A 12500-nucleotide genomic window follows, 5' to 3' on the forward strand; every position below is an offset into this window, starting at 1 on the left:
CTGAGTGATAACAAGACCCCCCCCCTCTCCCTCCCGCCCCCCGCACGCGCTTTATCGCCCCCCACCATGAATTTCGACATCAGAGGGTCGCGGGAAACCAATCATTGCGGATTACGGAGAGAGAATGAATCCCTTATTCATACGCAAGATAATGAGGAGGCAACATTCTGACACAAAGGGATGGACATTCGAGCACGCTGTCGAGCGACTGAGCGCGCGCGCACTTACAGAGGCACGTCGAAGTCAACAAGTTTGCTCGAGCAATCTTTTAAACGCAGAAATGCATACAGGTGGTGGAAGAAAACAACCAAAATACCATAGATTGGGTTTGTGAAATCCTGAGAGTTCAGTACGTTACAGCTCGTTTCAACTGTAACGATTTACCACAGGGTAACTGTTAAAATTGTTCAGCAAGCTTAGGAATTTTGACTGCTGTAAAATTCACATAGGCTAATTAATTGGACAGAATTACAGAGATGGTAAATCACGCATAGGGTTTCAGTTATTATTTAATGTCTTGTATATGTTTAGGGCACACTTTAATATTTTACGGAGAGTCACACCAACTTTTTAACTTTAACTTCTTTCTTCTTCGTTCAACTTTTCCATATATATCAGAGCATGACTTTTACACTACTATCTAATTCTAATGAAATGGGTGTGTACTGCGCATCCAGTTCGTTCTCCCCTGTGTATTAGCAACTATTCTGATAAACAATGTAAACGTTGTGTCAGGAAGAGTTTTTTTAAAGCAAAACACTAGTTTCACTAGTATGCGGCACGAGAGCGAACAAAAGCCTCCCACCTACGCCGAGTCTGCGGTGGTGTTTTCGCCCAACACCTGCCTCTTGTATGGAGCACTCGGGCGCAGTCCACGTTTTTTAAGGGCTAGTTGTTAAGTGCGAGTCGCGCGCTGCTGACAGAACGGCACACGCCTTCAGCGTAAACGCGCCGACGCCACTCCACCACTGCAGGTCTATTCACTGATTAAACGAGGCACGCGCCGGGGACTCACAAGTCTGTCTACCTGTCAAACCTGATAAGTGTTTCTATTGAGGGAGGGGTTTGAATAAGTACCGCGAAAAGTTGCACGTTTTCCCAGATTTAAAAAAATAATAATTTACTATCTAATTCTGATATCCCAAAATTACCGAAGAATGTACCCTGGCAGTTATTTTCAACAAAGAAATTGTCTATCTTTTTCACAAAGATTGAAAGAATGTGTTCTTGGTGATGCATGTAAAATTTAACAAGTCCACGTGTTCGAGAACGCTGCGTTATGATGCTTATTGGAGACTGCTTCACATCTCAATGTCAAATGTTTAATTCCAAACCTGCAAATCACCGAACTTGTTTGTTTGTTTGTTTGTAAAACACGCAAATGAAAACATACGCACGAACCCAGGATTTGTTGTAAAATTGTGCTTGTGCTTTTAAATGTGGTCTTCCCACTGATCGCGTGCATTTGGAGTTGCAGTGCCTCTTTAGACAGTGTCCTAGATTCCGGTCACGTCTCCTGGCGCCTGACAACAGACAAATAGTCGAGGGATCTAGCCACCAGTAGCGTGCACATCACTTTGTTCAAAACAGTCGAATAAAACGGAATTTCCAAAGATCTACTTTACATTTAGTTTTTTAAAACAAATCAGTCAAAGTATACAAGTGATTAACCATCCCTCCCTGTGCAACATCCAAAAGATGACATGAAACACGGATATTTTAGAAACATTTATTTATATGAGGCTAAAGTGTAAAAATATGAACATAAGGCATTTTTCTTATTCTGAAAAAACAACCCAGAATTTTTATAAAGATAGAGTTGAACAGGCAGTATGAAGAAACAACAGACCGTTGTGCTCGGTTTGGACAATAGCTGCATAACCTTTGATCACTGTGAACTTCGAGTCATATTACAATGTCATGTATTCCTATTAAATAAGACACGTTGGTGCAGAAATAAAACTTTGGAGTGTCAAACTCCGTCTCGCGAACCCCTCAACCGTTTTAAGAACAGCAAGTTCTGATGCATTTAGACTACTTAGTCTGAATAGGAAAGAGGTAATACGCAACTTACGGTGTTTACGCTATGTATAAATCAAAAAATATATACATATTAAAATGAATGTGTACAAAACATCTATAAATCTCTTACATACAAAAATAGCTTAATATATTTTAAAAACATGTTTTATACAAATAGAACTTCATATAATAAATTCCGCCGAGTTGGAAGCATATTAGAGTTACATGTCGATGTCGAAGTGGGTACATACAGTGTATTCTTTGATTGGGTTTAGCATAGTTTAAGAACAACCTTTCAAATAGCGTTGCTTATGTCTGAGTTATTTTTAAGTGATTTAAAACGGTACATGTAGGCACATGCGCCAGAGGGAATGGACCCTCGTGTTCGGGTGTTGGTGCCGGGACACGCGCCCTCTTCTCTGCACGTCCTTTGGCTCTTTGACACTCGGGCCGTCGCTTGATGTGGCCGTTAATCTCGTGGTGTGAACTTGGGTCTGCCCAACCGGACAGGAACGCAAACGCAGTGCCTTGTGTTCTCGGAGGACGCAGTTATTCGAGGACCTCCAAACTGAGTGCTGAAAATCTGGCTTTCAGGATCATCCTATGGAAGTAGATTAAAAGTAGACAAAAAAAGATGAGAAATAAGACAGGCGCGAGCAGTGGCCATGGGCCTATTTCATGCCTATCAAAATAAGAATAACAACCGAACAGGAGTGCGAAACGAACCTGCTGTGAAGGGACTCAGAACCAGTTGGTGAAGTCGAGGAGCTCCTGTTCCTCGGGGCTCAGTGGGTCGTAGGAGCCCTCGTCCGAGGAATAGGAGGACACAGGTGAACCGGCCATTGAGTTCATGTCGTTGGAGTAGTTGTGCGAGATGGTGGGAGACAGAACCCCGGACTGGAATGCCGCGCTCACCGCGTCGTGCTCGTCCAGCAGCTGCTGCAGCGCGCGGATGTACTCCACGGCGGACCTGAGCGTCTCCACTTTGCTCATCTTCTTATTGGCCGCGCCGTTGGGGACGTGTTCCCTCAGAGTGGCAAAGCCGTTGTTGACTAGTTTCACCCGGTTCCGTTCCCTCTCGTTGCGTCTCGCCACGGCGTGCGGCTGCTGCTGCGGCAGGCTGTACCCGAACCCCGCGAAGTTGAGCCGTCTCTTGCACCGCAGCAGCTCCGGCGAGGACGAGCGCGGCCTCTTCGCCTGCTCACCGCCCGATTTACCGCTGCACCGGCTGTCGGTCGGGCTCAGCTGGATGTTCTGGGACGCGGTGGCAAAGAAGCACGCAGGTGGCATGAACGGCTGTTGGTTAATGCTTATTTCCATCTTCGCCGTGATGTCCATTTCGTGAGAAAAAACCAGAAAGCGCCGTGGGACCTAAAAGGGAAAGGCGCAATTTGGAGTGCCCAGTGGCCGTGCGTCGCGCTCGTGGCGTTCACGTGTGGCTTTATTCGCTTGCTCTTGCGGGTTTGTATGGGCAGCGTGGCGCGGATTGCAGCCTGGCGAACCCTTCGACCTGCTCTGAGCTGTGAGAGGGTGGCAGCAGGCCTTTTCAATACACTGGCAGCCCCACGCGCTCTATCTGACCACGCCTCCACTTGCCTGTTTTATTCTCCTTGGGCTGCGATGCGGTTGCAATGCGTACGCCGGGCGCGTGCCGCTCCTGCCACTGAATAAACAACTTGCTGCGAGTTACAGCTGTAGTTTTTCGGTTGAGGCAAGTGTTCCGCAAAAGAAAACCTATAGTGCTGAAATCCGAGTAACGTTGTTGTTCAACCAGAGGTCTTATTTTATAGTTATATTAATTTTATTATGTATTATGTTGTTTGTTTATTTAAACCAAAATCACACATAACATATTCTAAGATGCAATAACAAGCCAATGGGGTACTTTATTGAAATAGCAGAAATTTTAAGTATTATGTCCACCTAAATCCACCCAATTCTGTGTCAACCAGAAAATCATAATAACTTTAAAAAGGTTTGTTTACTTCACAAACATGTACGTTCAATAAAACTAATTATAAAATTTCTCCAGTTACATGTGTACACATTACACATCAGTACGTTTTATTGTTATCCAGACAACACATATATACAGCGATGTAAATAATGAGCCAGTATACATGTCTATTACACATTTACAAACGTTTTATATTTGTGAACACTTTATGGTCTGGTTTATCTGGGTCTGGTTTTGTAGGCTCGGTACGGTTTCGTGAATTCCCCCCGTTGTTTACACAGAGATGGACATTTTAATGTTTGATTACTGGCATAAGTTCTATTGTTAACACTTTGCGTCCTCCTAAGAGTGTCCTAGATATCGGAGCTTTAGAGCCAGTCTTCCCCCATCTCTAATGGCGGCAATCAAAGTTGGAGAGGCGTAACGGAGGGGTAAATTTGTGAGGAGACTACGTAAAGGGGTGCGCTGAGAATTTTTGTGTATGATTTGTTACACCCTATTTTGTTACAGTAGACGTGACACACTATCTTTTGAATCCATTCGTTTCTTTCAAAGAGCGAAATAATGGAACTTAATGAAAGGACGAAGGAACAAGACCAACCGACCCTCACCAAGCTCTGAATAATTGCACATGCGCACAATTTGTGTGTGTGTGTGTGTGTGTGTGTGTGTGTGTGTGTGTGTGTGTGTGTGTGTGTGTGTGTGTGTGTGTGTGTGTGTGTCTGTGTGCGCGTGTGTGTGTGTGTGTGTGTGTGTGTGTGTGTGTGTGTGTGTGTGTGTGTGTGTGTGTGCGTGCGCGTGTGTATGGGGACGTGGTGGTGGGGGTGGTCAATAAATTGTGTAATTTTTCTTAGTTGGCTGTGGCATTCAGGATTAGGCCAGCGTTTAAGCACCCAGCCCCCTCCAACGTTCTTTTCTCTCTCTTTTTCTATTCTTTTTTTAGCGCAGCAAGGGAGTTTAGAAAAGAAGCGTGGGTTCTATTCAGCTCTGCGCACCCCCCACGCCTGCGCCGGGGCTGTCTGAAACCTATCTACCATGCTCTGTCAGTGCGCTCCCAGAGTCCAATTAGCGCTTTGTGAAGCCCTCTTTTTTCCGCGATCTTGCAGGCACAGGGCTCGCGGTCCCTCTTTTTGGACGGCCTCAGTCATTGCTGGGTGTAATAATTAATATGGCATCTGGGCTCCCACTGAAACACCTCTGTCTTTGGGACGTTCACACAGAAATAATAAAACAAAAAAATCTCTTACATGTCCAAAACACTCGTAAACTGCGATTTAAAAGTTTTGTTGTTGTTACTGCTGGTGGTGGTGGGGTGTGTGTGCGTGTGTGATCTACTCGGATTGACTGGTCATTTGTCATTCATTGGAAGTGAAGCAGGTGTCTGCTGTAAATGCAACGCCGTTTCGTGGCATCGTAGGATTTGAGCATGACAGACTCCTCCTCCCAGAGACGAGGAGGACCGAGGCTCTTTATAGCAGATATAGGAGCGCATATCGGCTACGGCAACAGCCTATAACAGCCTCGCGTTGGTTAAACTTGCGAGGCTGTGTACGGCTCACCTGAGCCAACATTTGTACATTAAACAATAGTTGCATTAGTGCTGCCTCTGTTGCGCCTTCCGTGTGGAGATACAGCATCTTACAAGAAAATGTTTAAAAAACATGCAACAACAAAGACCTTAATGATTCTAATTCAGAGGCTCAACATTTTTCTTAAAGGAGCACTCATCTCTGTCCTGCCTGCTTGAGTGAATCTGTGCGTTAAACGACGTTACTCGCTCGATGTTTTGGTTAGATAACGCGATAGTTTTGTTTCGCGGCGCGGCCTTGGTAGACCGATGACACTGCAACTGAAAATGTGAATGCAGACGTCCAGGTGTTGAGGCTGGTGCTTGCACACACACACACACACACACACACACACACACACACACACACACACACACACACACACACACAAAGAGAGAGTATTTTGTTTTATTTTGTCAGATATGACGTGGCGTTCCACGTACAAAAACTTACCGAACCGTTTACCGCTTCTACTGTCATTCCCTGAGCGGTAATGTCAAAGCTGGTTTATTTGTCATATGCACATATGTTATTTGTCATATATGGTGAGGCCCAGATATTAATTGAAACCACAAGAATCGAATGACCAATAGTGTCATCTGATTTCCACAATTTATGGATGAATCTAGTTGCTTCTTGGATATTTTGGGGGGTTTCGGAGTCCCAACAGTCACTGCTTACAGAGTCATTTGATCCAGCAGTTATGAATCGTGTTCAGTGGTGGTAATGTCACGTTAGATCACTTTTTCCAGTTGTGTGCGACCGTTTTTTGTAACAAAAAAAACAGTATATATAGCCTACGTATAGTTCACAACACGTGCGGGACAATAAAAAATACTACTTTTAAATACGCAAATCATTTATATTTTTGTTTACCCTTTTTGTTACCTATAGGGAGATACTTTAACGCATTATTTTAGTAATGAATGGGGTGATACACGTAAGCAGTTTAAGCAAACAATTTTTTTGATGGTTGCGTGAGTATTTCATGTACATAAAGCAATGCAAATGACTTTTACAAGATTATGCGGAACCAGACCAACACTGCCATCTAGTGGTTGATTTGTGGTACGTCGAGAGTGCATGATAGAGTGCAGGTAAATTTAAATCGACCCTAGGAGGCTATTACTATACATGCTGTATTAAAAACTCAACAGTCGTGAGATCATATTTGGGTAGAATGGAATACAATCTACTTTAAAGCTGGGTGGCGTCGTGAAAGTCAAGTTTATAAACACTCTTGGGCCTTTCAATGAACTGATTTTGATGCCACCTAGTGGTCTTAAAAATTAAGCAACCTAGAATTATTTACGCGGAATCTCACCTGTGCCGTTAGATTTATCCAGGAACGCAGTTACGCAGTTACGCATTTACAGTGGTACACATACAAATTACAAATACAAATCGAGGGGGGAAATTCCCCTAGAGAAAATTATCTATATATATATATATATATATATATATATATATATATATATATATATATATATATATATATATATATATATATATATATATAGAGAGAGAGAGAGAGAGAGAGAGAGAGAGAGAGAGAGAGAGAGAAAATTAAGTATATTAAAGCTTTTATGTAACCACTGAGAAATGCTGAACACATTTGGTAACTATCACATACTGTAACTTAAACCAGATCGCGTGACAGGCGAGGGGTGTGGTGTCACGTGGTCTACTTAAACGGTTAAGTTCTCGGTACAACGTGCAAAACCGACCAAAGAATCAAAAAATCACCATAAACCTACCTAACCACTTTAACAGCTACCAAGCAAAGATGGACGCATATTTAAAGAAGAAGAACGGAGACAATGGAATACAGGTGATTTCTAAACCTTTACATGTTCATTCATTACATTTATATAACACATTTTCAGAATAAATTGCTATATTAGAAAATGTGGACATAACAGGCTATGCATGAGTTAAATATTAGTTCAGCTGTGTTGATAGCGTATTTGTTAATTAGCCTAATATCTCATTTGAATAATTCACCTCAAGTGAATGTTTTGCTAGATGCAGCTCCTGTGTTTAAACTATATACTTTTCAGTGGAGTCAGCAGAATGCATAGGAACAAAATAAAAGTCCATCGAAATAGCTTACTAATGATAGATTAAGTTACAATTATTAAATAAATATCTATGTATAAAAATATGATGTTTTATACAATTCTTTATTCATCATTCAAGGGATTCAAATGAGAGGGTATTTCAATATGAGTTAGATGTTATTTGAATTTGAATTAGAGCTGAGTTGATTTGTCAGCCTCTTTTAAATATTTCTGAATCATGAGTAAGTCCTGGAATGTAGGTTATATACATTAATCAGATACTAATAATCAGACTTTTAAGCATGTATAGCTATAATACAAACAGCTTATACAGACAGACATAATAATCAGACCTTAACTCATGTACAGCAGCAGTAGAATAGCTCACACAGTTATACCATAATCATATGTAGGCTGAGAAACATTTTCACTGTTTGGTAATGTTTGTTCTTTGGATGTATATGTGCAACTTGGAACCAGTGACCTGAGACAAAGGTTAGTCACACTTGTGCTTATGGAGAGAGACGAAGAGGAAGAGAAAGAGACGGGATGAAGGAAGAGATGAAGAGAGAGAAGAATAGAGAAAGGAAGAGGGAGAGAGAGAATAGAGGGAGAGGGAGAGAGAGAAGATAGTGAGAGAGAGGAAAAGAGAGAGAAAGGGAGAGTGAGACTCACTTTACACATGTAAGTTGTTGTTATCTTGATGCCATGCTCATCTCGCTCTTCACAGTGGCCACTGAGGTCTCTGTTTAACTGCCAATAACTAGACATGGTTATATCATTTTCACAAATGTGACAGTCAAACAGGATAACAATGAAGAAGAGGACGGATTTGTCCTTGGGCCGTTCTCGTGCGTCTGAGAGGGTGGATCATTTCTTCTCTCTCCCTACAGGACTCCATGTACCTGGAGGAGAAGAGTAACAAGCCTGGAGTGCTGTCCTGTATCTTCTCCCTGAGGGAGGAGGTGGGCGCCCTGGCCAAAGCCCTCCGCTTGTTTGAGGTGAGGGGGGGGGGGGTTCACACTTAAACACAATCAGGCTGAAGACAAACTGCCAAAGTCAAAGACAAGAGAAAAGCCAGTTAATGTTAATCTATGAAAATGTTCCATAACAACATAGTGTAGAGTTTGTAGCTGAAAGCCAACAAGATTGAACAGATCACACTGCATGCCAGAGCTGGACATGTCGGTCTGAAACAGATCCTTCCTCTGAATGCTAATGCTGTTGCTCATATCTCATTCACATTCCTCATCTGGGCTCTGGTGCAATCCAGTTATTGGTGTGTATCATTGGTGATGTTGGGAGTTTGAAGGACTGCAGGAGTCTTGGATGGAAATACCTCCACAGTGGTGTTAACCTGGAAAAAATCCAAAGGGTCATGACTACCACTTATCCTGGGGGTAGAAACAGGGGGTAGAAGCAGGGGGTTCTGATAATTGGCCTCGTCCTCGTGTAGGAGTGATCAGACACTTCCACTCTCCAAGCCCCCTGGCTTGGCCTGTTATCGGGTCAGTACCTGCGCTGCCCAGTGTCAGACACTGGTCACATCCACCACTTAGTTATTTATTTGTAGTTAGACAGACTTGGACTTGGCTTTGGTTTCATGATCAGGAGAACCAAGCGTTGTGCAGGAGTGAAGTGGCATTTCAAGTAGAGACTTTCCTCACAGGGCAGCAGTGTGTGTCATATGTGTGTCGTTAAAGGGTCCATGGTGGTAACGGACTGATGGATTGGAGACCCTGAAAAGTTAATAACAAACACACTGTTGGCCATGACCTGCATGCTGCCATGACCTGTGCGCTGGTTGTACAGACTCTTCTGATTGTGTCATTTCATGGTGGTTTCAGTCCAGAAAGTTAGATGGAAATAAGGTAGCCGTGACCCCTCTGAAACACACACAAATATAGACATTCTCTTATTCTCTCTCTGAGTAGACGCACGTTTACAAATAAATATACTCCTGTAATTTTGTACCTTTCCTGTACCAAAGTGCACTTTTGTTTTTGCACATATTGTTTACTCTGCTGTAAACTACGTGCAACGCAGCACGATTCACTCTCGTGTCAAAGCAGAAGTGAAGCCAAAGGGTTGCAGTGTGTTTGCCTGTGGCTCTCGTGCGAATCGATAGAGAACGTGTGCCAAGCTGGCACTCTTCTGCAGGGCCGTAGTAAAACGTTACAGCTTCATCCAGACCTATAGGCATCCGAGGTATCTCATCCACCCCCTGCTCCACCCCTGAGCTCCACCCCCCATCTGCTCCACCACGTCACACAAAATCCACCTCGACCAGCAACACTTTGACTGTGATCTAGAAAAATCATGCTCCAGAAAAAGGCTCCTTGTAGCAAGAGGCTCTCGAGTAAATCAAATGTGTTAAAGGGAGGTGTTTAAACATGTACGAAACTCAGTACATTAAGGAACACTAGATTTAAATAAAATTGTTTAATATTTGTGTATATAATAAGGTAATTTGTAAGATATGAAAAGGTTTCTTATTAGATCTGCTGTTTTCTATCATGTGCTTATATGTAATCACAATGTCAGGAAAGACTCACCGAACTTAAACACATTGGAACAAGAGTCAATGATGAAATGAGGAAACTTACATATACATGGTTTATGCTTAGAAACATCACATAACGTGAGTCAGTTAAGCCTGAGTTTATATCTGCGTACTTAAACAGCCTCCCAGTCAGTCCATGCTGTTCTAGTCCAGTCCTGCATCAAACAGTCAACACACCATTCATGCTACAGTCCCCACAGACTGGACTGTGGTCCTGCACACCCACGCAGCAGGGTCCCCACACACTGGACTGTGGTCCCGCACACCCACGCAGACACATTCCTGCTGAACAACAGTCAAACTGCATGTAAACAGAAATTTAAACATTGTATGTAAACATTGTCACTGCAAGTTGTTGTGCTTAATGTACTTGTATGAATTTAGAAGAATGTACCATAAGCAGGGATCCAACAGACTTCATATGGACAGAAGAGAGTGAGAGAGAGAGAGAGAGAGAGAGAGAGAGAGACTACTAAACTAGCCCACCCCCCCTCTGGACCAATCACAGACCCCCTCTGTATACATCACCAATAAAGACAAACACATTTTTGTTTTAATGAGAATTAGTCACATGACACTGGGCCTATAGCAACGAGCAACAGCTGTGTCAGTTCAGTTTGTGTAGCTGTTTTTAATTACACACACACATGCATGCACACATGCATACACGTGGATACACACCCATGCAAGCACACACACATGCATACACGTGGATACACACCCATGCACACACACACACACACATGCATACACGTGGATACACACCCATGCATACACACACGCATGCACACAAAACAATATCCAGGCCTTTGTTTGGTGCTATAAATGACGTGGTAAATGAACATTAGCAAATTCCTAATTGATCTTTTACTATATGAACCTGTTCAGATATCCATGGTGCATTTGTCCCACATTTGTACAGATTATGTTTATTAAAGTAGAAGAGGACAGATATATAGATATTATAGAAGGACATATACAGGTGTAAATAAATAAAATGACCAATATTTAAATAAATTAATTACCGGTAAATAAGTATAAAATAAATGCCTGAATAAAATAATAACAAACAAGCATTTACTTTAAAATGAAATATAAGTGATTAAATCAATTATATCAAACCCAATGTGAAATTATGGAACAGCCTTGAACATTAAAGGTTCTGAAGGTTCTGCTGTGAGAGTGAACATCTTCCTCATGTTCCTCATGTTCCTCAAGTTCCTCTGTAGAAGCAGACCTAGCGGACAGGCCTGACTTGTCCCTCTCGGGAAGGTGAATACGGGAGGTGCATCTGTGCAACAACATAATTTATAAACCGCATTTCTTCATGGAGAAGAAGAAACAATCCTCCACACGGCCGAACACCTTCTCTGCATCCAATGAAATCACTGGGTGGAAAATTTGTTTTTAGTAAAATTCAGTTGTAACGCATCAGGACCTGTGGGTTTAACACTCAGCATCATTTACATGCATAACGTCATTTACATGCATAACATCATTTACATGCATAACATCATTTACATGCATAACGTCATTTACATGCATGACATTTACACCTGTAACGTCCCTGACCTGGGAAGATTCTTCCAGTGTTTCCTTTTGATGCAGAGAGGTGGCATCAGTTTTATTTATTCTCTCATTCTCTCATCCATGATTGATCACTCAGAAGGTCAGATTTATAGGCCTGTAAGTAAATCGTTTTTAAATGCCTTTAATTGTAAGGAGGTCAGTAGTCTGTCTCCCTTTGTTCTGCAGGTAAAAACTAAACTTCAAAGGATTCATTAAAAAACTGTCAGGCTGCTTCTTGGAAGTAAAAAGTAAAAAGAGTGACTGCCCTCTAGTGATCAAATAGGCAAAACACTTCAAATCAAATCAAATCAAATATATTTGTATAGTGCTTTTCACAACATAAGTTGTCACAAAGCACTTTACAGGATTTACAAGGTTAACAAACTTCATATAATGATTGAAAAAAATCTTGCCTAAGCAATGCATTTATTACAAATAAACATAATAGTATTTATATTGAAATAGTAAAACAAACAAATACATATTTGAGAAAAAAATTCAGGACAAAAAAAATTACATAGGAAATATTAATTTTTATTTATACATTTCACATGTGACATTCTATATTTAGATGTTCTATATTCACGTTGAGGTTTCATTAACTGTATTTAATTGTTTGCATGTATGTATATGGATTTCTTCAATGTAACAGTGATGTAATTGGCAGGAAAAAGGCATCAACCTGACGCACATCGAGTCACGTCCGTCGCGTATGAATAAGCAGGAGTACGAGTTCTTCATCAGCCTGGACACGGCGTGCT

At 41.9% G+C, this 12500-nt stretch overlaps 3 protein-coding genes across 6 annotated transcripts in view; 2 read left to right on the forward strand and 1 right to left on the reverse strand.

Annotated features, from left to right (window-relative positions):
* Positions 1-1615, forward strand: part of LOC143514334 (uncharacterized) — a 50130-nt gene extending 48515 nt beyond the window's left edge. For all 4 annotated transcript variants that reach the window (XM_077005377.1, XM_077005378.1, XM_077005379.1 and 1 more), the window contains one exon: positions 1-1615. This exon is cut by the window's left edge. The gene's annotated coding sequence lies outside the window, so the exon portion shown is untranslated.
* Positions 1616-1728: 113 nt separating this feature from the next.
* Positions 1729-3597, reverse strand: ascl1a (achaete-scute family bHLH transcription factor 1a). The gene is made up of 2 exons (XM_077005383.1): positions 2749-3597; positions 1729-2623 (listed from the first exon to the last, which is right to left on the reverse strand). The coding sequence occupies exon 1, from the start codon at positions 3358-3360 to the stop codon at positions 2764-2766; it is 597 nt and encodes a 198-aa protein (XP_076861498.1). The 5' UTR covers positions 3361-3597; the 3' UTR covers positions 1729-2623; positions 2749-2763.
* Positions 3598-7248: 3651 nt separating this feature from the next.
* pah (phenylalanine hydroxylase) overlaps positions 7249-12500 on the forward strand; it is a 13425-nt gene continuing 8173 nt past the window's right edge. Inside the window, exons 1-3 of the mRNA XM_077005385.1 lie at positions 7249-7378; positions 8501-8608; positions 12407-12500. The exon at positions 12407-12500 is cut by the window's right edge and continues 90 nt beyond it. Coding sequence (XP_076861500.1) covers positions 7334-7378; positions 8501-8608; positions 12407-12500 — 247 coding nt within the window. The 5' untranslated portion in view covers positions 7249-7333. The remainder of the gene's footprint in view (positions 7379-8500; positions 8609-12406) is intronic.

The sequence above is a fragment of the Brachyhypopomus gauderio genome, chromosome 5 (genome assembly GCF_052324685.1).
Source record: "Brachyhypopomus gauderio isolate BG-103 chromosome 5, BGAUD_0.2, whole genome shotgun sequence".
NCBI lineage: Eukaryota > Metazoa > Chordata > Actinopteri > Gymnotiformes > Hypopomidae > Brachyhypopomus > Brachyhypopomus gauderio.